The sequence below is a fragment of the Strix uralensis genome, chromosome 2 (genome assembly GCF_047716275.1).
Source record: "Strix uralensis isolate ZFMK-TIS-50842 chromosome 2, bStrUra1, whole genome shotgun sequence".
Classification (NCBI taxonomy): domain Eukaryota; kingdom Metazoa; phylum Chordata; class Aves; order Strigiformes; family Strigidae; genus Strix; species Strix uralensis.
The window spans coordinates 66,883,636-66,909,995 of record NC_133973.1 but is presented as its reverse complement, the minus strand read 5'-3'; the positions used below and the strand labels follow the sequence as shown (position 1 = coordinate 66,909,995).

General features: G+C 38.2%; 1 protein-coding gene across 1 annotated transcript; it reads right to left on the bottom strand.

The window, feature by feature from the left end:
* Positions 1-3,079: 3,079 nt before the first annotated feature.
* On the bottom strand, positions 3,080-24,404 carry TMEM182 (transmembrane protein 182). The gene is made up of 5 exons (XM_074860960.1): positions 24,093-24,404; positions 23,628-23,727; positions 22,124-22,222; positions 13,348-13,485; positions 3,080-4,077 (listed from the first exon to the last, which is right to left on the bottom strand). The coding sequence occupies exons 1-5, from the start codon at positions 24,231-24,233 to the stop codon at positions 3,854-3,856; spliced, it is 702 nt and encodes a 233-aa protein (XP_074717061.1). The 5' UTR covers positions 24,234-24,404; the 3' UTR covers positions 3,080-3,853.
* Between the last annotated feature and the right edge of the window lie 1,956 nt (positions 24,405-26,360).

The window sequence follows — 26,360 nt, the reverse complement described above, 5'->3', positions numbered from 1 at the left end:
AAACTGGTAACGTCAGTAAGAGACATGGAGGGGAAAAGTGGTACTGTAAATACTAGTGATTCTTCATCCCTTCTGCCACTTTTGATTATAGACGACCAACTTCTGGTTTCAATTTCAGTGTCTCCACCGACTTCATCAGCATCAATTCAGACTTACTCTAAGTTAACGCAGTAGAATTTCATGTGAACATACTTTATTTAGTCTTCACTGCCTGTAAATCACACTGCCGAAAGGACAAATAGGAAGAGGAGAGTCAGAGGAAAACCCAGCTGTTGCATTAGAGGGTAAACAGTACATTTAAGAGGTTCAATATGACTTCTTAAAAGATAATAAGCACAACACACATTGCAGCCAGTTAGGATTTTGTAAGAACGGGGACAGCAATACAGACACTACTTATGATTGTCCTACTAGCAGTTTACTAGCACACTATAGAGTACAGTTGCAGCAGCTAGGCACAGTGCAGAGAAATAAAGCAGGCTTTATTTTGCATTTCCTCAAAGGAGAACATTGCTTTACCTCATTAATGTAAATGTCAATAAACAGCTACATATTTCATGAAGGTCAGTTCCAGTGAAACCTCCAGCAGGCACCCCAGTGAGTACCAAGGATGAACCAGGGGCAAATCCTTTTCTGGTTTTGTACACAGCTGCCTTTGCCACGTTGTGTCAGTGTGTCCCCCAGGAATCCACAACAGCTGCACAGCGGGCTGGCAGAGGGCATCACAGAGGGATGCTCACCCTCCTTTCCCTCCCTCCTTTCTCATCTCCATCCCCTCGTTTTCTCACTGCCTCCTTTGTGGGCAGTCATGGTCCTCTCCATGTTTACACTGGACAAACAGATGATTGTCAGACTAAAAGTAATCAGAAAATGCTTCTTACCTACCTTTTCCTTTCACCATCACTTTTCCAAACACTTTATTTACTTTAAAAAAGAAAAAAAAAATCTCTTTTCTTACAATATGACCACAGGCCATTAAGCCAGTGAGTCAGTTAAAAAAAAAAAACAAACCACAAAACCCTATAGATTTGTGAGAAACACAGTGCTTTGACCAATTTCACAGAATATTTTGATTACAGTATTTAATCCCCTTTACAATCTTTTACTCAGCTCTAATCATGAAAATCCCTGCATCGCTGCCAAGGATTTTCTAGACAAAAGCGTATTGGAAGAATGCCACAGAGCGAGTCTCCTTAGCTGGCCTGTCTTCCCTGAGTTCTTACAAACCCATTCCTCTGCACATAGCTCTTTAATGAAATCAGAACAAGGGTTAGACTGTGCTTTTAGGTAATACCCATACAGAAATGCCTCCCCACCACCCTCAACACCATTCCCTGGTCTGCAGCAGCTACTTATTGAACATCATGTGCTTACCTACATAAGTGTTTTGGAGGGCCCAAGCAACCTGTCCTCACTGTTTCAGACTCTCAGTTCTGCCGTTAAGAGAAGAAGGTGGTATCCAATTAAATCAAATTGACAGAGCTACAGACTATTGCCAGAAGTGTGAGTCTGAGTGAAGAATTTATGAGTACTCAAGCAATTTCTACTGATGCCAGAAAGGCCTCCTGAAGTTTCTAAGGAAACACTCAGAAACACTTTGGATCTTCAACAGCCATTATGTCCACAGTCTGACCCAAAGGATTGCCTCCAAGAGAGGCCGCCTCATACACAAGAGTGTAGCTAATCTAGCTGCATAATGGAGAGAGTTCTGAAGATGCACATGGGCTGAATTAAGGCCTCCACAGGAGCCTTTGGCTCATTCCTTGCAGAGTTTATTAGTTGCTGCTGCACACATGGTTAGGTTTGCTGGAAGAAGTCCAGCTCTGAGGCACCTCTCAATTCCTCCAGCTTCTAAAAGTTGCAAGAAAGGGGCTCAAGCGTATTGCCCCCTCTAAGCTCTTGTGGAGAAGGATTCTCCCCTGCAGAGAAGCAGACAGGGTTTGGGGGGGTACCTAGTCAAATAGCTCTTGATTATTGAATTTACCTCCACAATTACCAGCGAGTATCCTAGACTGTAAAGGGGGTAAATACCAACAGATTGTATTATTTGAGAAACAGTATGTGATTGTGTAATTAAGGCCAGGAATATTATACCATATGCACAAGGGACAGGGTTAATTTCAGCATTTCCTGACTAACCAAGGGCATTATGGTGTAACCCTAATGTTCTCCGGATGGCTATCATTTATATGGAGTTCATATATATACTTCTGAATATTTGGTTAAAATTCACCCATCATACTCTCTGACACAGTAATTAAAAACACCATGTTAGCTGCCAATAAAAATATTTTTGTGATTTGGTAATTATTCCAAACCTCATAGTCCCAGCTTCCCTACCCCCCACCCTTGTTTTCTTCCTGTTCTATAACATATAAAGCTAATCTTGACGATGGAAAAATAAGTAGCAGGGAAGGCTGGAAAGCTTCCAATCACAAAAGCTCCTGAAATGGAAGCAACATCCAATCTGGCCCACCACATCTTCTAGGTGGGCACTCCTTTCCTGCCTTTTAGTGATGCTTTCAGTATTCATAACAGCTGTGGAATTAGGCCTTATGAACAAGAAGAAACCAACATGCAGTCTTTTTTTTTCCCCATCAGTCCCAAACTATTCTGCATTGAGTTACAAAGTGAAAACCAACACACTCTCAGATGGTTTTAATTTCAACTTGGGCCCAATGCCAGACAAAGTTTCCCCATTGTTAAAACTCCACCCCATCTTTTCCATGCCATGCATACAGTCCCATCCTCATCCCACCTTCCAAACATATGTGCACATGCACACACATACACAGAGAACCAATCACTCCTACAATACAGAACCAAATCCATCTCCCCTGCAGTCTTAGCTAGGCTCGTTGCTTTCCCTGGGGTGACTAATAGTCAAGTTGGATTTGGTCTATAATGCAGATTTTTAATATTTGGGAAAATGAAGGCTACATAAAACATATATTTTCATGTCCTAGATATTGTCTTCATAAGAAACCTTTTGTAATAAAAAAGTCATTTTACACAACCAGAACAATGTTTGTTGGAGCAGTCAATTATTCCATTCAAAAATAAAAGGGTTAAAACTTGATTAAAATATTAATACTATAATTCAAAGTTTAATTTCAGCATAACTTCAGCTACTGATTTAACTACAGCATTTTGGCTTACAGAATCATGCAACAGACATGGATTTCAGAATACGGAAGTACACAGCTTTCAAATGCATACAGAAAAGAAAAACGTGTAAGGGAGGCAGTTAAACTTTTACATGTACAGACTAGCACCAGGTCGCTGTTCACGGCAATTGTCTTCTCTCTCATCCTCTTCCCATGAATGCTGCATGAACAACTGCACTCTATTTTTATAAAGTGCAGACATGTTTGCTTGTATTAAAGATAAGGCAAGTAGTGAAAAACAGGAGAGGAGGTAGATTGAATTACAGTGTTTGAATGTTTGTTCTCCTCTACCTTGTACCGTTCTCCACAAGAAGAAGCACACAGTAAATGTTAAAAGACAAATGTATAAAATGTTGATTTGGCCCACTTCATGTTGGGCTTTTGGTTGCAGAAAACTTTTGCCTTCCTCTGTTTGCAAAACTGCAAAAATGCTGCTAATAGTTCAATATGGAGAACCACGTGTGTACTTTCTAAAGAATTAAAAACAACTACTTGGGACAAAAGGTGATTTCTTCCTGTATTGAGTTTTGTGTCCTTTACCCTTAAACAAGTAACAGAAGAACTTCCAGAAGTCTGCCTGCACACTTAGGATTGCCATCATGGTAATAATGTATAAAATTGTGTTCCAGTTTACAACTGTCATGAAGTTTCACTAGGATTCCTGTATTCCCTTCAGCAGCGTATGACTAGTCTGAGTGTAAATAAATGGCACGCCCTACCAACAAGAACAGCATTCCTGCTAATAAAGAAAAAAATACTCCTATAGGAGCCAACATAAAAGACCAGCCATAACGTACGTAAACAGCAAAGTCTGGGCAATCCATTTTTTTCATGTTTGTGTAGTTTTCCAGATCAGCCATCACCTGGACCCAGATGACATACATCACGACTACCAGTGAAAACAAGACACCTGGAAAAGAAACACCAGGTTTTAACAACAGAGAGTGAGACAAGTGCTGAGTGCATTTACTGCAACACCTAGAAACCCACTAATGCTTGAGGCCCCATCTGCAACGCACAGTCAGCCACCACTGGATATTTTTTGCTTTTGGCTTCCTCTAACAAGCACTATCTCCATCTTGCTTCTGATTTCCACTGAAAAGCATACTCCCACGACAAAAGATACATCTGCTTTTGGTAGGCAGGCTGAAACAGAGGTGTGTTTGGGGACAAAATTCAGGCAGTTATTTACTGGTTTGAATTCAGAAGTAAAAAGGAGGGGGGAAGGAGGGGGGACAGGACAGGATGACCTGGGATAAAATATCTACTTTTTCTTCCCAAACTCTGTCACTGTTTCTATCCACAGTCTTTTGGATGAGGTATGAAAAGGGGAAAGAGGTGGAAAATCTTTCTATCATCTTCACCTCTCTACATTTGCTTCTTTTTTCTTATGAAAAAGGCTTTGTTTGGAACATACTACCTTCAGAGTATTCTACTCAAATATTTTGCAGACAAATTCAGATGTATTTAATTCAAAATCCTCCACATTAGAAATGAAGATCTGGGTATAAAAACAAAACCCAGCAATAAGGAAATAATAGCTATGAAGCAGGCTATTGGTATTAACCTCAGATTGGATACAACAGTTTCCTGGAATTAATTCACATCATTCACAGCTTTTTCCCAACCACTCCACTGAAAGGCCCTTGGATTGTTTACACATGATAGTAATAGGAGCACATGTCCTTACAAACTTTGTTAATCTCTTTGTTACCATACACCAGAAGGAGATATAAGAAGAAAGTGCATTTCAAAGTATCAGTTGCATTTCTAATATTTCATTTCACTTTAGAGGAATGTGGACACTTGAGAAATGCAAACCTGCAGCACAGATGCTTCAGCAGATTTGCTGGAAAACTGAGGGCACAAGTCTGAATTTTTTGCATGCTTCAGCCTGTACCCACTTGCTCCCTGAGCTCCAGCTGTCACAGCACAGTCACAGCAGCAGGACTATCTATTCCAACATTAAAATATTTGGAGGACACCACCCCACCATGTTTTTATCCCGGGATGTTTAGATGCCTCACTAAAACCACAAGCCAGTGCATACTCCTGGGAACACTTATTGACAAATTTGAGTCTATAGGCTGTAGAGCTGCAGAGTGTAAGTCAAAGGTATTTGTGGTCTTCTCCCCATCCTCCTAAATACTTGCAATGCAACCTTGAACAAATGTAACACTTGTGGCAAAACCCACAAATGCACTTTGTAAGCACCCATGGACAGGCATTTGCTGCCAGACCCACCCGTCCTGGTAACCTTTCATGGTTACCTTTCCCCATCCCCACCCTGAGATGCTGCCTCACCACCTCCTTTCCCTGTCCTTCTAACCACCTACCAGGGAGCAACTCTTGTCATCACTCCCTCATTTGTTTCAGGCAAAATCAGACAGGTTAGCTGAAGCAGTTTAAATTAATGATCTGATGACATTCTTGTTGGTGCTTTATGGTCAAAATATAACAGCTTTAGATTCTGGACATCCTGAACATCTGACAGGTGAGAGCTCACAACTCAATGCTTGTGAACATTATCTTTAGAAGCCCACCAAAAAATGAGCTGAAGTAGTTAACCCGAAGCATAATCAAAACGTGACTGAAAATCCCAAAGAATCTGCAATTTTTATGAGGCTGAAAGAAGGTAGAAAAAATAAATAAAGAAGGAGGCAGACACATTTCCCATCTATGAAATGTACTTCCAGGATTACATTTTTTGCTAGGGCTCAAATTCCTAACAAAGTTTGGAAAAAAACAACACTCAACTCTAAAAGGCATAAATTCAATTTTGAAAGTATTTTACCTAAGTAAAACTCGATTTTGATGGGATTTAGTACTATGCTTGTATTAAACATAAAACTGGTGAAACAATCAGAGAGAAGGATGGCCATAGGGCCAGACATAAAGAATGAGAAATAAAGACTCTCCAAATATAAGTCAAATTGAGCAGAAGTTCCTGTAACAGAACATCTAATGTTAACAGATAATGTAGGCAGCATAGGAAAACTAGAACCAAACAGAGCTAGCAACTTTTGATGTAAAAAGTAAAAACATTCAGGGCCAAATTCATAAATGGAGTTATTAGAGGCATGGAGTTTTGTCAAGGTTTCAAAACTTCAGCAACAACAAAAAAATTATAGCCCAGAGATTTGGAAAGATGCATTAATAATATGGCAAAATCCATATGAACATTGGAATTTACCTTTTCAGATGGCTGTGCCTGTACATTTTCAAATGTCTGTAGTCTACTATTTATTCTCTACATCGGGGAAAACTTAGTCCAAAACAATAATAATTACAAAAAGTAATGATGCATATTCCCTTACTATAGCAGTAGGTAAGTATAATCAGGCCTTGCACATCTGGAATGACATCGGGCACCCTGAGCAGGTACAAAGGTAAGTAGCCCAGTTTAGAAGCATCTGCCATCAAAACGAGACTCCGTCAGGGGTGCTTTAATCTCAAAATGGGCACCCCTTGCTCTTTGGGCAGTCTGAAGCAACACCGTCTAGGTGGTGAAACTACAGCCAAGACCCTGTAGGTGCAAAATAGCAAGCCAGTGCCATCAGTGGTAAAACAGCTTCAGGGAAGCCAAAATCCATCCAGTGATTTCACAGCAAGCTGTTGATACCTGTGTGTGGCAAATTGTTGGGTATGGAAATTTGCTGACAAAATGTATGTCAAACAGAGATAAATGTCCTTTAAAAGAGAAGAAAAAGAAAGGGAGAATATGTAAACTCTCTTAGTTAATTAAGGCACTAAAGGAGTATTTAAGGGTTCTCACTATCTGCTAATGGAGGCTAATTAGTAGATATATTGCTTAGTGTGTTCAAGAAATGTCTTGAACAGTAGAATCAGGCTAAGTAAAAACTGACCATGTCCTGTTGCCTCCAACAGCATTTCATTCATTAGTGCTCCTTTTGTCTAATTTTCACAGAGTTATGATTTCATGGGAGTCAAGCACAGGAGTTTACTGAATGTATATTTATTCTGGGAAATCTGTTCCTGCACTGGCTATCTATTGTGAATGTCATGAACTCTCATAGCAAAACTCCAAGGCAAAATTACTGAGATTGAAAAAAATCTCCACAATTTCATGAAGCAAATATTTTTAGGAACAATATGTGTTATGATGTATTTCTACATTTTCGGCATTTAGACCTTTTGCATAGTGTGCAGGTGTCCATTTGCCCTTGCCTTTTAGTGACTATAAAATAAAAAAGCAGGAGTGATGGAGGAAATTATTCCTAGAACATGAAATATGTCCGAGAGAGATTAAGACAAATAAATACTTCCCTCCTCCTCTTTTTTCTTTCTTTCTTTCCATTTTGCATTTTTTTTAAGAACACACATTTGATACACAGCTCTGTGCAGTGTGATAAGACGTGGACTTCTCTGAGGTCACTCTTCCCTGTCTTTTGCATTTATTCTTTTGAATTTCTTTCAAACAAATACTTGTGCATATTGCAGAGGAGAAAGAATACAGAACCTTTAGAAATGTCTATGAATTCAAGAAGCAGTTTGCTGGCCTTTAGTACTTATTCTTCCCACGTAGAAATGCCTTTCACTTGTCAATGGTGAATGGCTGTTTATGGCATGAATCTTTTACTATGCAGACATGAAGACAACAGGTGCTGGAAAGAATGATGTGAGCTTTTTACTTGTGCCTAGAAGTTTAGAACTCTTTATCTCACTTGAGGAAAACTTGTATGTGTGTATATGTTTGGGGTTTTTTTCAATTGCATTTTTCTGTCCTTGTCCTTAGTACAGATTCTACCACCTACCTTGGCCTCCTGTGACCTTTATTTAAAAAGTATGGTTGACATTCCACTCTGAAGTACATGCAGAGGATCCCACTTAAGAGTTATGGGAGTTGGCATATATCTCTGAAGACAGATTTTTGTCCTCATCTAGGAGCTAGAATTATAATAGCTTTTTTTCACTCTTTTGGCAGGAAGCAGAAGTCGTACTTCTAATCTTGCTTCTTTGCAAGGGTGTGATTCTGTAATGCTCTGTGCACATCCAGGGGCTTGCTTGTTTGACATCAGTACAACTGGATAGTTTTCACCACCACCCAGACAGGAACAGGCCCAAGGTAATTATGGACTTTATTGAAGGCTGCTCTAAGTGATTACTTTGTGGCACCTTTCCCCTTCTTTTCCTGTGACCTTTGAAGCAACTATAAGGCTTCTTACAGATTGGACTGCTGTAGCTGCTCTTGGTCCATCCTCTGATATTGTAGACAGCAAAGACAGCACTCAAGTCACTGACTGTGGTATCATTGAACTGATATGCACTTTGTCCCCACAGGCATAGCATCTGTAGTCTCAGGTAGCTTACGTGGTTACAAAGCTTAACAGGCAAAGCTGCGAGTCAGTAAACTGACACCAATACTAATAATTGTATGTGCCTCTCCATTTGTGGTGGTTCAGCTGCACCACTCAATAAGAAAAGTGGGCAGCCTTTCTTAAAGATTGAGATGAAGAAAAGGCAGGTGTGTGACTCTGGCACAGATCAGACATCAGAATTGCTCTTTGGGTAGCAGCACGGCTGAAATCCCATCTCAAATGCATGTACATAAATGAACTCAGTGTGAGAATGACACAGGAGGAATTCAAGTTCTTGCAGTCACAGCATGATGGATGATGCCACTGCAGCTACAGACATGGTGAGATGGCTTGCTTGATTGAAATGGATACAGACTCTTTGAGAACAGGCAGTTAAGATGGGGTGGGATGGCTGCAGTCTGCACAAAGAAATATCTTGAATGGGCAGAGATCTTCTAAGTAACAGGAGCTTATGGGTTAAGATCAACAAGGTGGATAAAAAGGGTGTGGTCATTATGGGCATCTGCTAAAGGCCACCCAATCAGTAAGAGGAAGTGGACTGGAAAAATAGTTATGATTTCTCATTCTCACAAGGGACTCAGCCACCCCAATATCTTCTAGAAGGGCAACATTGCAGAGAGCAAGTAATCCAGGAGGTAGGTAGCTGGACTGCATCAAGGATAACTTCTTCTTTAAACAGGTGTGGAACAGACCAACTAATGGAAGTGCTTTGCTGGACCTGCTACTCACAAATAAGGAACAACTGGTCAGGAATGTGACAGATGGTGTTAGCTGTGGTTAAAATGGCCATGAAATGGCAAAGTTTAGTATCCTGGGAGGAATATGGCAGGTGAGTAGGAGATTAAAGACCCAGAACTTCAGGAGAACAGACTTCAGCCTGTTCAGGGAACTGGTAGGCAGGATCCCAAGACAGGCTGCTCTGAAAGACAAAAGATGTCTTGAAGGGCAAAGGGGCCCAGAAGAAGTGGTTGTTCCTCACAGACAACTTCCTTGAAGCACAAGAATGGTCCCTCTCAGTGTGCAAGATGTCAAGCAGGTCTGTCAGAAATTAAATTTAACCTCATACAGAGCTGCATTAGAAAAATACAGTAATCAAGCTTGAAAATACTATTATTTCCTTTTACTCAGCACTTGTAACATCATATCTGGAAAACTGTGTCCAGTTTGAGGACCCCTGGTGAAAGAGAGATACTGATAAACTGAGGTGATGGCCACCAAGATGGTTAGGGGGATGGAGGACAAGGTAAGGCTGAGTGAGCTGGGGAGTTTTAGTCTAGAGAACAAAACAGTCTTCATCTTCCTAAATGGAGTTATAGAGAAGACAGGGATAGACACTTCAGATCTGCACACTGAAAGGATAAGACACAATGGTCACAATCTGCAGCAAGGACAATTTCAGGTGGATACAAGAAAAAAAGAAAAAAAAACCAAACATTTTTCACAAATAAATTGGTCAAACTGGGACAAATGCTCAAAGGTGGTGTGGAACATCAATTATTGGAGATTTTAAAAACTTAACTGGATAAGGCTCTGAGTTGCCAGATCTAACTTTGAAGCTAGCCCTGCTTTGAATGGGAGGTCAGACTTGATTGCCACAAGAGGTCCTTTCCAACTTAAATTTATTCTGTGTCACTCTGGATCTCTGTTTAGGTTCCTCCTTTCATAGGTTCCTCCAAAAGGCAAGTCTATGTGCCTTAGCACAGATAAGGTGAAGTGTCCCTCTGAGAGTGTTTCTTACTACTGACAATAGAAGTTTAAGCAGCTGGTTCATACAAAACACTTAGCTTTCAGATGGCTGAACAGTTGGCATGAATCCCATTCCAAATAATATCTTCAGCTGCTTTCTGAACCCTACAATGGCATAACAGACCATGCTACAACCTGTTCTCTTTAGTTAAGGCAGAGCTTTTATTTGCTACCTTTTTTGTCAGTTAAAGTTTCAAAAGGATACAGATACTTCAGTCCAATAACAGGTATTAAAATTGCTTCATCTAACATTTTTCTTTAAAGATATGTAAGTAGGAAAATGACTGATCTTCTTATCTTCTTCCAAACTTCCACAGAACAACCACCTCGTCTAACTTCTTTCTCAGAAGCCTACTATTCCCGCCAGTATTACACCTCCTTGAATTTTGTGTAAGACAGCATCCAGGCCCTTTCAAAACAATGTATGTAATTCCTCTTTTTCTTCAAATCAATATGCTGGTTTCTGTCTTACAAGAACTCAAACTTCACCTATGATCTAAATCACATTACATCTGTTCATTTTCCCATGGGGTCTGTGTTTAAATAGATGCACATCCTGGCTGCATCCTGATCACATGTTGGTATGACAACTTCTCATCACACTCCCCTTCCATGCTCTGTTTTCCTTTGGGAGGTAGTAAACAAACAGGCTCTCTAGTCCTGAAGGAGATGGACAGAGGAAAGGGTCAGAGCAGCAGGGAACACAGTAGAGCACACCATCCTGACTTCTAGAGTCAGGCTAAAACACTCGTCTTCTGCATCAGGTTCTACTTTATCTTGCTCTGCCCCTAAGTTATCCCAGATTTAAGATATTAACTATTGTAAGGAATTCCTATTGGGAGAGAAAGAGAGCAATTTCATGCTGTCATATCTTTGGGTCAGAGAATCCCTCTTACTCTCCATTTAACATCATGGGCCATTGATCAGTAACACCACAGAAAACCAAGTTGTTGCCCAATACACCCCACAGGACATAGCTTTAACTACTGACAATGAAAAGTATTTATAAGCTCTTCTTATGTCAGTATGGTCACTCCCACTAGCATGATTTTAATTCATGATATAGTTAAACCCTCATCTTGGCTACAGGAGTACTTGAGAGAAAAGCTGGCAGCACCACACTTTTTTTTAAATGTTTTTGTGAGTGATCAGAAGTGTTGGATAGGATAATGATATGTACAGTAAGCACCTTCCCCAAGCAGCCCTGCCCTACTGGTGAGACTGGAGTAGATGCAGAAGAGCTTGGTCAGGAACCATGTGCCCCTACCAAAGCCAAAATATCTTGTGCAAGGTGAAGAGCTCCAGGGTCCTGTATTCTGCTGCCACCACTACCTTTTGGGAAATCATAGGAGGATTTTGCTAAATATCTTTGCTTTTCAACAACAACAATGGTAATAGTAAAAATAACACAGCTCTTCTCCGAAGCCCTGATTGAGAACAGTCCTGAAGTTGAAAGATACTACATATAGAGAGAGTAAAAAGTCAGAATTTCCCTTGAAGAACATCTGCTCTATAGGGACAAAGGGTGAGAGGGGCAAAGAGATAGGCCCAAGGTCACACACTGGGATAATAGAGCTCACTTAACTTCACACACCTAAAAAAATAGTCTCTCTAGATTCCCTCAGTAAAGGAAAGAGAGGTATAGGGTTCCTCCATAGCACATTCATCTGATCCAATTAGGCCCCTCTTTCAGGATGAAATGAATCCCCAGCTGGGGGAACTTCTTAAAAACCTACTGTTTTTACTGCCAATGAATGTTATTGCTTCTTGCAGGCCTCTTAGGGAAGCCAAGGGAGACTAGCACAGACTTGGGGATCTAACTTTCCCCTGCCTAAATGAGGGCAGATGAACTGACCCAGAGTGAAGAACACATACATCGCTTTGTATCTCTACCCATTGGTTCCTGGTGTCTTTCAAGTGCCCTTTTCCTCTCTAACAGCCTCTGCTACTTTCTAGTGACAGCTGAGGTTTTTTACAGATCACAAATGCAGAAAAAGTGCAGGACTCACATGGGATCTTACCCTGCAAATTAGTGACAAGAAGCATTGAAATATCTTAGGATTTCCATCAGACTATGAATATTTTTTGAATGTCTCTTGAAAGTGTGGAGGTGTCATTCTCAAGGGATCAAATGCAAGTATGCAGGAGTTTTTTCAGCAAAAAATATTATAAAATACTTCCCACACTTCACTGAGAGTCCTTTAAAAGGGAATAATGATCACTAGCTGCATATGAAGAGCTGAGAGGTGAAGTGGGTAAGCAAGGTCAGCAGGTCAGTAACAGAAGCAGAAAGAAAGCCCAGGCCTCTTGGTTCTGACACGAGTGGCTCTACCCTGTAACACAATACTGCTCTCACAGGGCTGCCTCTCACCAGGATTTATACAAAGGAGAACAGTGATTGAGTACATACTATCAATTACATCCTACACAACCATATCTTACACACCAGTGTGATGTCTTCCCAAACTTTTCAAGGTTAACCGAACAGCGTCCCAGAAAGCTGCCCACATCAGCTGAATCCTGGGAGGGTGCATCTTCCACAGCACGTGTGGGTTATGAGGAAGGATGGTATTCAGTTATTTGTTATCTTTCATCCACAGAGGTTTAGCGCTCCCACTTACTCATAGATGACAAGTATTTTGTGCATTCCAATCACATCCAAAACATTTATCTTATATTGGTCATGTGAATGTGGTCTGCCTTCCAACTTCTTTAGAACCCACAGTGATCACCTTTTGTGTCACTGATAAAAAAAAAAAACCCTCTCCTTAGATAATAGACCTTGAGAATCCTATAAGGCAGCATCCCTAAATATGGATTCTTTTTCCTGTTAAAAAAAAGTATATTGAAATTGCAGTGTAATTCCATGATTTGTCCTGGATTTTTTTATTCTTAATCCAAAAGTAGCTTTTAGAATAGCTTCATGACTAGATGTGGAAAGAATTGTCTCCAAGGCAGGCACTCCACAAGCCAAAGAACAGAAACATGCTTTTTCTTTCTTTTAACCATGATTAATATAATTTTTGGTCAAGGAAAATGAAAGAAATACCTCATCCTTTCTATTCTTTCATTGACTGAGCAAACAGTATACCCACCAGCAATGATGAAAAAGCCTCCTCCTGCTTTGTACAGAATGTGGCTGGCAAAAGGAGCTGCACAGATGATGAAGAAACTAGCCATCAAGATAGTGAGCACTCCCAGGAGCATAAGAACTGTCCAGAAACCTCGATAAACTGGAGAAAGGAAAAAAGGAAAAAAATAATACAACACTTTTTAGAACTTAAATAAGTGACTTTTCCCCTCTCTCTTCACTTGCCGTATTAACAAATGAATTTCATTCTATTGTGCATATATGTTGTATATCATGTGGACCAAATCAGGTTTGAACGCCAGTCCTTATCTGATGATCATGGAAAATAGGTTGTAAGTTGCCACGAATGAAACTCATGTGCTTAATATTTAGCAGTGCCTTGTAAGATAGCAACTTGACCAAATTTATGCTCTTTGGAAAATGGCACACCAAAGCTGTAGCAATGATTCTTTGGGATAAATGACTGGACTGATAGGATACAATTGTTTGACGAAAATTGTCTGGGAGAAGCAGAGAGCTGCAATATCTTGACATTGTTAGTGGTCAGACCATATCACCAATAGCAATCTGTAAGTTCTCTGTAATTTACAACTGGGTAATTCTCCTTACACATAGTCATATTCAATAGATGGAAATGTAAAGCAGGAGGTGGGAGAAACTCAAAAAATGTAACCTGGGTTTCTGAAAAACAGTTAAGTATTTTAAAACAGCCTGTTCCTGCTCTAAAGCTCTTTGTATTTTATTAAATTTAAAATGTGATGTTTCAGAAGCCCCTGTTAGACAGTGCCAAGCAGTGCTGAATTAATGGATGCAGCTGGTGATAAATGAGCCGAGAGTTTTGTGACATACTCTGGCCAAAAGAGTCTTTCTAACAATTATTTTTTAGCTGGTTAATTGCACATCCATTTAACAAAGTCATCATTTTACAAATGCTACAAGAGTGACATAAATTTCTCCCATGAATTTAAAAATTGGTACATTAACACAACCCATTAGTAAAATTATGAGTTGCAAAGATCTCCATCGTCAGATCTGAAAATCTTGAAGCATTGACAATTCAGTCAGTGAAAAACATTTCCACCCAACTGAGGGAAAGCATATAAGCCAGCTGGCAAGTCAGGAAAAGTGAGTCACAAAAGAAACTGCCACTTATCATTTGACAGCACCTACTTACTGTTATGGCAAAACAGAACCAAGCAACTATTATACTGGCTCATATCCTGAAAGTTTCAAATTCATACAGCTTGTTAGAGCCAACTATTCTGGAATAATTCATGTTTGCTCTCATCTGAAATCTGAAGGTGCACTAGACATTATCAGCTCCTGCTTCCACTAATGTGTTCTAAAAATCTATAGTTTTTAACGTGACCAGCTTAACTCATGTTAAAGTATACACCATCTTGCTTCTATCAGCCTTCTAAATGTATTAGCTAGATCACGTTCACCACATCACATTAGTCACACTTTTTAAATAACATCCTTTTTAATCCAGGCAAACATTAAGACATAATTTTCCACCACACTGATCATCAGATTTGGGCATAGGAAGGATGAATGTGTCTGAAAGTAGCTGGCAGAGGGTTAAAACTGTGTTTTGGTTCATATCCAATACAAGTCTTCTTTTCACATAAACAAAAAAATATGGAAATAGCAGGTAAGAAATAAGGCTGTGGCTCAGCAAAGCAGTTAAGTGTGTATTCTGCTTTAAGTACTCTACCTCTTACAGGATTTAGGCACCTGTTTAAAGTTAAACACATAGTTAAATGATTCACTTAATGCAAATGGACAGTGAATGGAGACGTAGGAAGGTAAATCTCTCAAGTCTTTCAGTCTTGGGTCTCTGAAGCAATTTTGTATTATTTTACTCATGGGGCTACTTTGCTAAGCTTCATCGCAGTCCCCAAGTCCATGGGACATTACTTCCTCATTTAAAACCTAATACCGCTAAATCAGTCTATAACCACCCAACTCTTTTACATGGATGGCCCAAGGTATTTCAAAGTCATGCTACATAATAGGACACATTGGCCAAAATGGACCTTGAAAAAGCTTTCTTTGATATCATTATGGTCAGTCACCTAAGTCATACAGCACTGTTTCTATTTTCTGAATGGATGAGGACACAAAATTTTCCAGCATTACAAAATCAGTATCCAATTTCATTATCTGCTCCTCATACAGGAAGCTTTGAAGTCTGCTTTTAGTGAAATTTTACTAGAAAAGCTTGATTTGTTCAAATATTCCTGGAAATGGAACACAAAGGGAGTACAAAAGTACCTGATGAAAATTTGTTTAAACCTCTCCGTAACTACACAAGAGAAAAGCAGTTTCTCTGCTCCAACAGCATAACTATTTTATGCATTATATGTGAAATACTGATTTGACCTAGCTATCACCTGAAATAATCTTCCATTCTATTTCTATAGAAATAATCATTTACTCTAGACAATCATGGATAAATTCTGATGATCCTAATACTTGTTTATCTAGCTAACTCCATCATTAAATATCAATTAGAAAACAGTACAGTTGACAGGTAAAAAGTCTGCAATGCTCCCAAGTCTGTGACTTTTCAAGCAAAAGACTACCCCCTCTAATTTGCAAGACAGTAAGTCATTTGGATCATTTATGGCACAGGTCTGAGGAAACATCCTAAGAGCATTTAGACTTTTTCTTTAGTAAGGGAGTTAAAAAGCAACCATTTTTCTGAAAAGAAGGTTTCACTTATATTCAGATCATTTTTACTCAGCCCACATTTTCCACCTTCTCTGCCTAGATGGCAAGATCAGTTCCTACAGGGCTAATCATTCAAAATTACAATGCAGCCCTACAGCTATCATTCAGCTTAGCTGGTATCTACAGATGAACACAAAAGAGATGGTTGAAGTTAAACCTTCCTAAGAATGAATTTACTCTTCAAGTCAAAGACTTTGCTGCTCTGAGATTGAGGTTAACCATGACAGATAAAATGCAACAGAAGATGCTGCTTTGAATTATGCTTCTTTATATCCCATGAAAAGGGCTGACACTGTGATCCAAGCAGCCTGTTTCAAGAAATAATGGTTCAGTGCACCTATATAAAGTGTTAACAGAAGTCTCACTGAGGCAGTTCATCTGGTCCAGATGATGAGTACCCTTGTCTCTCTCTGCAAGGTACTTCACAGATACGTTTGAGTTAACTACCTCAAACACATGCATTATTCCAAGTATTTCCTACAATAGAAGAAATAATGTACAAGCACTACCACAGAGTCTGAGGTAAACTTATCTGCAGTGTTAATCTTAGATACCAGTGCTCTGTGTTGCAAGAGTGCTAAACAGAAGGTTCTGTAACTTGTCTTGGTAAGCTGCCCCTTTGTTGGGTACAACATTTGCCTTGGCAGTGACAGGAAGGCCTAAAAATAAAATAGTACTTAGAGCAAAACAGGAGTACACACGGTATGCTTGTCTTCGAGCTCTGCATGGTTTGGCCTGTACACTATGGGAACATTATAGCTGCAGTATATTCCTCCAAAATTACATGACCTGTAGTTTCCCCTTGCTACTTGCTTTTCTCCCTAAAGATCCTAATTTAGGTGCCTCTGGAGACTTCTGCATCATTTGAAAACTAGAAGTATCTGGTTTTAAGTAAGGGACCAAATTTTGGAGAAATGGCTGAAGATTATCAAAATCACCCTTTTCTAGTATAGTAGACCCCAGCATTGATTATAAAGTGAAGGCACAGATTTATATTTTAAGATGTTACTGGTGCATGATATGAAAGAGAAGCAATAATATATTTGACAAAGTTACACAGCTGTGTCACCTACAACACACACTTGTTGTGTAGGAGCCGTGCACACCTCTGAAGCTCCATAATGGGTTTTTCAGGAGCAGGTTAGCTAACGACACAATGCGACACCCATCTACTGTTGGAGATGTTAACATCAACTGCATTAAAACATACCACATATTTTATTGCCTTTGCCGACTTCAAGTGTTTTAAAATCTCAGACATCAACCCATTTTCTATGGCCTATCAAAAAAAAACCCCATCACTTAATGTTAAATTTAATATCAATATGAAATATTAAGCACTGCAAAGATGAAAAACTTCTTGAAGCATGTGTGAGTACAGTGATACATAAACATTACCAAGTATAGGCAAAATGACTTGGAAAAGTTGCCTTGATTTTTCACCCACAAGCTCACATCCTAAAGTGAACCTTTCCTGTGATTTGACTGTGGATTGTATTTTAGAATATGTCTTTTTTACCTCTCTATTTAACATAACAGATATCAGAATGCTTTTGACAAGAGTCCTGCCACCCACAATATAAAATATAGTGAAAGGTGAAGTGTCTGAACTGCTCTAAATCAGGATTATCTTCTCTGCAGCTAAACAGCTGTAAATGAGACCACAGATCTCAACAGCAGTGCAGAAGACCTGGCAACACAGTAAACCTTGCAAGACTTTTCTCAGTTTCACTCAGTACCCTTTATTATCCCTTAGTAGTAGTAATCTTTTTTTTTTTAATAACCTTAACAATAAAACAAATACAATATTAACAGTATGAATACATAGCTTTTTTAAATACTTCTTGCTTTATCACTGCTTGGTGGGTGGGGAGTTCTCCCTTAGTAAATGTACTGTATTACAGTCTCTCATGAGCAATTATGTGACTGGATTACATAACAGCATTTTTTTCCCCTAGAAATAGGCTACTGCTAACATTTCACTGTACAATTTTTATTTTCAGATTTCATTGTTGATATTTTCTAGATTACTTTAGGTTAATTTAAACCCAATAATAAACCTGCCAATGAATTTGATCACACCATTTCAGATTTAACAGTTGCCGAACCAGAATTTTGCTTCAGTCCTACAAACATTGTATATTCTACATTATATTAGGCACTACTTCAAATGCTGGCAATGTGACCAGTACTGGACAAAATAAGATACTAATAGTTAGGAAAAAAAGCATTATCAGCTACAAATCAGATTATTAAACTAATGTGTCAGTGCAGCCCTATTAAATGGCTTCCAATTTAGCTTCAGAAGGCACTCAGGCAATTTACAACTTTTAAGAAACTATTGTTTATTTCCAAATAAAGTTGGAAAAAAAAATCTCAAAAATAATTACTTGACTCTAGTGCTAAATTTTGCACTTCTTTTTGTTAGGAATAATCTCACTATAGGCAAGGGGACTACTTGTACAAGTTAGGACTTTGTACCTTTTACAAAACCAGGCGTAGTATTGTTATGTAGTAAAAGAATTTTATGTGTGATAGTCCTTGAATGTCAGTGTTAAGTAATCTAATGACAAGATACCATGCCTTCATCTAGCTAGCAATGAATTATTATTTAAGTAATAAAATATTATGTTTTCAGAATAGCCTGATGGGATAACCAATCTGATTACGATTGTACAAATATATGTTTATTTTAGAATGTAGAGGTCACTACTCTGGCACTTGTATTGTATGGGCTAATTTCATTTTTTTTATTCCTAGGTTGTAGTTTGTTGCAGATATGTTTCTGAATCATCGTATAAATGAATCTGCTGGCAACACAATGAGGTGCTGTCTAAGTCTACTCAAGAGCTGCACACTATACCAGCTGTCACTATAAACCACTGTACCATCACAGAAAGTCACTAGAGTCAGGCTTGCCCTGAGCTCGTTTAGATGCCTGTTTTCAGGTTAAGATAAATGACATGGTCTACAAATGTCTTTAAGCGCATTAACGATAAATGATGGTTAGCACAGCTGTGGACCACACCTTACACTGCAGGTAGGTGAAGTCCTTCCCACTCTGCCAACATATATCACAAAACCAGTGAATGAACAAAACCATTAAAACTGTGATTAAAAGGTACAGTAAGCTGCAATTTCCAAGCAGTGCTATCCAACCCTTCGAAGCTGATCATTCATCTGACAGTAATGATGAAAAGAAATCTGAGACATTAAAACATGAATTCAAATCTCCAATATAAGCATCACTATAGGCTTTTCTGTCTTTACATTTCCATCTAAGGCTATAATTCTTGACACCAAGAGCTCACAGTCCAAGTTTGTACAGCAGGAAGAACCAAGCCTTTGGTCTAAAGCTTTGTAAGGTGTACTATAACACTAAACTTCAAGGTTCTCAGTGTTTTAAGTCTTTTGGGAACTACCATACAAACATTGTAAAACCAACATACAAAAAGATATAAATAAGCTAAGAGGGGATAAATTGTGCCTATTTTGAATTCTGGCCCAGAAAAGCTCTGAGCCAAATTCCTACTGATACTAAAGCCACAGGAGTTATGTCAACAGAGACCTTGGTCCAGTCACTGCACTCAGAAATCATCGGAGATTTTATGATCCTCAGGAAATGTATCTTTGCCTGAGCCCTTCTGACTAGATAGTAACATGGCACTCCACCAACAAACCACACTTGTGTTTCCACTAGGGGCTGGAGTTAAATCCAAATTTCTCTGATAAGGTCCCAAAGTCTCTTAGGCCAAACAGTCTCTAAAACAAGTCACGTGTCTTTGCTTGCTCAGAAACTAACAGTTCTGTTAACAGAAAGTTAAACATTTTTAGAAAAATGTGTTGTAGATACATGTTTGATTTTTCTAATGAAGTTTAAAGTTTTTTATGCAGGTGTTTATTTTTCTATGAAAGAGCAAACTAAGTATTTTTCAGATGACAGAATATTTCTTCTTATCCACTCCTAATTAAAATAGGACTTGAGGGACGCACTAAAAACACAGTGATAAACCTGTGTGGGAGATTTCTTTTTTTTATCCCCAAAACTGAGTATGTTGAGAAAGCTACAAGACATGAAAATGGTAATGTATCAATAAACAGTGGCAGAAGCAAAAAAAGGGACAATAACATCAATATTTTAGTAGTTTCCTTTTGTTCTATGTTTAGCTGATGCAAGGTGTTAGATGCAGCCAACTGGATACACAAATAGTTGATGAAATATTGTTCTTTATGAAAGCAAACCAAGGGCTTTTACCACTGGATTTTACAGAGAAGCATTTCCTCCACTGTGAATCAAGAAGAAGATAATAATCTTCTAGCATTTCTTAATTTAAAAACTGCAGTTGCAGCAAGGTTTTAAAAACTTGTTTGCCAAATATCATGAGCAGGACTATCAAACTAGACTAAAGGAGAAATAAGCTTTGAACTAACAGAAGAGACGATGACATAACCTTCTTCATAAAAAGTTGTGAAAGGTTCTTGAACAAGCATACCTGCCCTAGTAAATAACTAAGCTTGGATGTTGAAAATGAGCTGGAGGCATAAAAAAAAACCCTCTTCAGTTTTAATGAGCTCAAAAGCAATCCAACTGTATCTATTTATATAGCAGGAATGGCTCTGAATATACTCTACCTGGGCCAGCATCTATAGTACAGTTCTGCCTATTTTTAATCTCCTAATATGAAATATAGATAGGAAAATTATATTTGAGCAGTGGTTCTTCTGGCAAACATTAACTAAAATTAATTAAACTTTTGATGATATTCCTTCTCCTTTCCTTATTCTTTGTTTGTCCACTTTTGTGTAATCATGGAATATAATTTGAGGATCCTTTGTGAATGTATGAGTGAATGGTGGAATACAAACTCTGTCTAGATTATTAGGAGCTGATGACTGTCACTTTCAAATGGAAAGATAAACTGTTCTAGATGTGCTGTAAAGTTACAGATTAGATCTCTGAATGGTGAGGACCAAATTCTTCCTGGACAAACTATTCATAATTTCTAAAGATTAACAGAACCATCATCAGTCTAATTCATTTTCTTTTTCATGTCTGCAGCATAAAAAATGGATTCTGAACACACTTCTAAGTTAGCAAAGGTATAATTACAGCTTCAGGACAGGAAGGGATAACTTAAGTCACTGAGTCAGTGATCTTAGAGTCATGCAGCATCCACACACCATGGGTTATTTAAAAAGCCATATGAAATAGGTAGGAGCGATGTACTTCAAATATGTTTGCATGATCTGATGAAATGTGACCAATATTTTTAAGTAGCATTTAAGAGCTGTAAAACCAGAGCTTTCCAGGCATTATTCAAACATAGGTTTTCAATTACTCTATGTCTTCCATATATATATGTGTGTGTGTATCTCTGTTACAGCACTAGTTTTTGAGTGTTAATAGCTCAGTTTAACATAGTAAGTATTTTGAACTATTAAAGAGAATATATATATATTTTAAAAGAGCTTAGTTCAGAAAACAGAACTGCCCATTGCTGCAGTCTTAGGCTACATTATTTATGTATGGCACACACTGTTCAGAGTAATTTCAGTCCCTCAGCTCCCTGTAGTGTCAGTGGAAAGAAGCTGGCACATCCAGCAGTCGGTGCAGTATATCTGAGTTAGTTGAATAAACTTAGACAGTATCAAGGTCCTTCTCCTCCCTCCTCATAAAGTAAAAAATGCAGTGTATTTCCACATGTGGTTATTTATTTAACAAAAAAACAGCTTTATTGGAATATATGAGAAGTACTTGTTTAATTCATTCAGCACAAGGAAGACACTTTTTATGTTGGAGAAAAATGGAAATGCATCTTTTTTTTAGAAATTACTTCTATTATGCCATCATGCTTAAAGCTAAGCATTGATTTAAGTGCTTTGCTGAATAGTGGCTTAAATATGCATGTTATGAGACGTATGAAACACCAAAACTCTATTAATTAAACTGTGTAGAGTGATAAGGCTGTTCTATACTGAAGCAACCAAATTGTTTTCTTGAAACTATAGGCATTGTATCCATCTTCAGCCAAAAAAGTACTTACTGATTGCAGAGTCATAGGAAGTTGAGTTGTGTTCATCTCGGATAAGAGGAAATGGTGACAGGTAAGCATGTGTACAATTCTTGGAAGGTGACTGGTTAGCTAAAAGTGAAAGAAAACTAAAGATTAATATTTTGCTGACTAATAAAATATTTTAAGCCTGTTCTTCAAATGGGCAAACAGAGTTTCATACATCCAGATTCCAGGTTATTTCCCAGGCAATGCTTACAGTGGATTTGGTTTGGTAAGAGGCACCAGCATTGTTATCCAGCCAAGGATATTCCTTAAAGGGCAACAGAGATTTGTACCATGGGAATAGTAAAGCAGCCTTGCTGAAGGCACCCTGCAATTTATATGCAGTGCATACGTATGCTTTTCTATGCACATGTGACTTTCTCTTTTGAGGATTAATTATGTCCATCTCATTTTTGCATGTCCCACAAAAAAAAAAAAAAAAAAAAACAAACAAACAAAAAAAAAAAACCAAAACCACACCAAACAAAAAAAACAGCCCGGGAAATTACTTTTTCTCTTGTGAAAGAACAGTGAAAATATGAAGCATCTTCAGAAAGTTTAGAGTCTCAACAAATATGAATTTAGTCTATGGAATTGATATCTCCTGAGAAGGGTAATTTCACCCTTTATATTAAACGCTTATAAAACTATCACTTTCTTCCTTGTAAAAGATAAAGTCTGAATATAGCTTAAACCACATTTAAATTTCAGATTCCTGACCACAGAATTTTCCAGATAAATAACAAGGGAAATTAACTGCAGTGAATATTACATTTGCCATGTAAGACCAAGCAATATATTTAGCAAATTATGGGTTATTGAAGTCAAATTTGTATTACGGCACCTGCTTTTCACAAGGATTGTGGAAATCTTGAAATAAAGAGAGGGAGCTCTGTACATTAGAGGTAGGGTCAAAGACAGGAAAAGAAGTTTTGCTTGACCTCTTCATCATGGAAGATTTTGGGTATAAAATACTATCTGATCTTCCAGAATCCTGGCATGTAGTGAAAGAAAGCAAAGGATCATCTGTGAATTTAGTAGAGGAATTCTTCTGGGGATGGTGTGTCCTACACTATTTTCACAGTGGCATTGCCCATGTCTTCCTTAACCCACACGTAGAGCTAGTTGGAGAAACTCTCCAAACAAAAATTCATGGACTATCCTAACCACTAAGCTCTTTTTCACAATGTCACAGAAATAGTCTGTTTAACAATAAGTGGCAAGAGACTGTCCAGATAAGAATGGACTCAGATTAACAGGGCAGCCATAACTCTCACAGCGTAAACTTGTAGTTAAATATGTATCATTTTGTCCCAGGGTTTCCTTTAGTACAGATTACAAAATTGTTTGCCAATAATTTATTTTAGGGTAGTTGAGGAACCTGATCACCAAAGAAGCCATATGAAATCTGGTGATTTGTAAGAGAGAGAGAAAAAATACAACAATTTTGAGACCAAACCACTGTAGATAATGTAAAAGGGAAGTTACTTACTATACCAGAAATTCCACATGCTGGCATTATTCTCTCCTACATTTCCACTAAACCAGCACTTCCAGAAGAAACCTTCATGATGGAAAGTGGCCTTCTCTCCCTATGGGGAAAAAAAAAAAAAGAAGCCATTATCATACAATTTTTAAATGGCTGAAAGAATCAAGTTCAACTGAAATTAGACATTGAACTAAAAAAACACCACCATCGTAATGAAACACAGCCTGATTGAATATAGGTTAGCTATAGCATATCTAAACACATACTTCCTTTGAAAGAATGTCGTATTGCAAAAGTAGTATCACAAATTCATTTTAGAGTTGATTATAACAAGGGGTTTTGAAGCAGGCTTGTAGAAGGTCAAAATGAAGTTCAGAAGTTCATACAGACACAAATTCTTAGAAAATAAACACATCCAAGAAACCTACATGTATTCTTCTTGTTCTAAATAAAAATGTCTGTACTAACCCCAGCATCTTCAGGTGCGTTTGAACATCTTCCTACTTCTGTAGCAAGAAGCCAATAATCAGTTCCAAATGCCACCAGAAAAAGCAAAACACCCAGAGCAGCAAAGAAGCCTCCAAAAAATATCCCCACACTCAGTTTCATTATCGAAGTTATCTTAAAAAAAATGCTTAATTACTTAAGAAGAAACAGTAAAATGAATAAAAATACTGAAAAAGTGACTAAAAAGCAGTTTGGAGAATACAGTTCATATCTGAAGAAGTTCCTATTCACTCGACTTTCTGCCTGCGCCCTTCTTCGCAATGCCCTGTGAGTTGATTTGCATCTCCTAATTTGTGTTCCATGTGGCTGACTCAAGCCTGACAGATGAAGAGGGCCTTCTATTTTAGGACACTGATGGCAGAGCTTCATTCTGTTTCTCTGTCTGGGCGAGGCCAGTCAGAAATAGCTGACCTTCCCCTAACTAATCAGGGATTGACTTGAAATATTATTGCAGCTGGTGCATCAACATCAGTGGAGATGGAGAGGAGTTGCAATGGTTCTGTCTGTCCACATGAACTGCGTTATGGAGCACATAGTAGTAGCAAGGACTTCCAAAGTTCAGGTTTGGTAGTGAATGTTTCTTTGGCTGCTAGCAGGGAAGGAAATAGACACAACACTTTGGAAGTTACTATAAGTCACATTACTAAATGAAGGCTGAGATTTTTTTATGGAACTTTAAAATATGGTAGCCAAACTGCAGAGATGCCTTTGAAAAATCCTAACCTTTATCACAAATACAGTTAGCTTAAAAATTTACATCTTACCCTTAAAGTAATAGCTTTAACAACACTAAACTAAGCATTTGACTGCTTTATTTATTCAGATGCATCTTATTTGCATATATCAGAAATGCATGCAATTAAAAATTCCTCCCAGTACCTGATAAAGAAACTTCAAACTTTTTAAAAAAAGACAACACTTTCCCATACATGTGCTTTGGCCATTTTAGAAGATGATGAGGTAACACATTTCAATTCCAAGGCACAAGAAAAAGGCTTTTGAACAACTTCTTTTCGTGCCAAGCAGGCCTTCCTAAATATCTCTAGTGGAATATAGGACATGCTTCTGTAGAGATTTGTTGAGTTTATACTATGCACCAAAGATTCTGCAGTCCTTAATAAAATTTCATTCGCATTATCCATCACCAGAGTAGAAAATATTTCATGACATCCCATGCTGGGAAGTGATGGGATCAAAAAAAGGATGAAATCAGTTTACTCCAGAAAACATTTGTCACAAATTTTATTGCAACAGACTTGGTCTCCAGAGTGACCCCTACTTCCAATATCCCAGTATTTGTTTGGACAGTGTAGCAGTGTGCTCAAGGAAAACAAGAAAAAGACTGTTTCTACCACCTCTCCTTATTTCTAAACAGATGAACCAGATATGTGTCCTCTGTGTTTTTATAACACTACATTATCTGCCTAACACCATATTCGCATTTGTTACAAGTCTTATTTTATTCAAACCTGATACTATACTAACTTCATACACAAGCATATCTGATATTTTGTGGCCTTTTTGCACTGCAGTTTCAGTGTATGCAAAACAGTAAATGAATTTTAAGTCAAACAGACTCTTTTTGCCATATTTGCTTTCCCTGACAGCCACTGATGAAGTTCACTTGCTATAGCAGAAAGTGATATTTGGAAACATCACTTTGGAAAGCAACGTTTTATTGTAGTTTATCAGAGAAAAAAAATTTTCAGGAAAAAGAACACACAGAATGTGCTATAAAAGCAAATAAGGCATATTTTAAAAATGGATTACTTGCAGGTTAGAATAATGCTTTAACTTTTCATCAGCCCTAAAGTGGTCAGGCAGGTGCATTAGAAGACTGTTGTAGGTCCCTACCAGCTCAAATATTCTATTCTATTCTATTCTATTCTATTCTATTCTATTCTATTCTATTCTATTCTATTCTATTCTATTCTATTCTATTCTATTCTAATTCTAATTCTAATTCTAATTCTAATTCTATTCTAGTGTCCAAAACTGAAAAAAAGAAAAAGAAAAAAAAAGGTAGGATCCAGTTCAGGACTAACATGCCCAAATATAGACAATTTCACAAAAGCCAGATGTCTTTCCATTACAATCAATACCAATCCAGTCAATGCAGTCAGTGGAGCCTGGAGAGTGATTCAGCACAACCTACATTAGACTCAGCTCAGTTCAATCACTCAGGCAGACACCTAGCTCTAGCTAGTTCCCAGGGTATCCTGCTGGCTC

Excerpts from the sequence above, each read along its gene's own strand:
- TMEM182 (XM_074860960.1), bottom strand. The coding sequence starts at position 24,233 with ATGAAACTGAGTGTGGGGATATTTTTTGGAGGCTTCTTTGCTGCTCTG. Across the intron at positions 23,728-24,092 it reads ACGCACCTGAAGATGCTGGG|GGAGAGAAGGCCACTTTCCA; the intron begins GTTAGTACAGAC and ends TTTTCCCCATAG. Across the intron at positions 4,078-13,347 it reads AGGCTTTTTCATCATTGCTG|GTGTCTTGTTTTCACTGGTA; the intron begins GTGGGTATACTG and ends TTTCTTTTCCAG.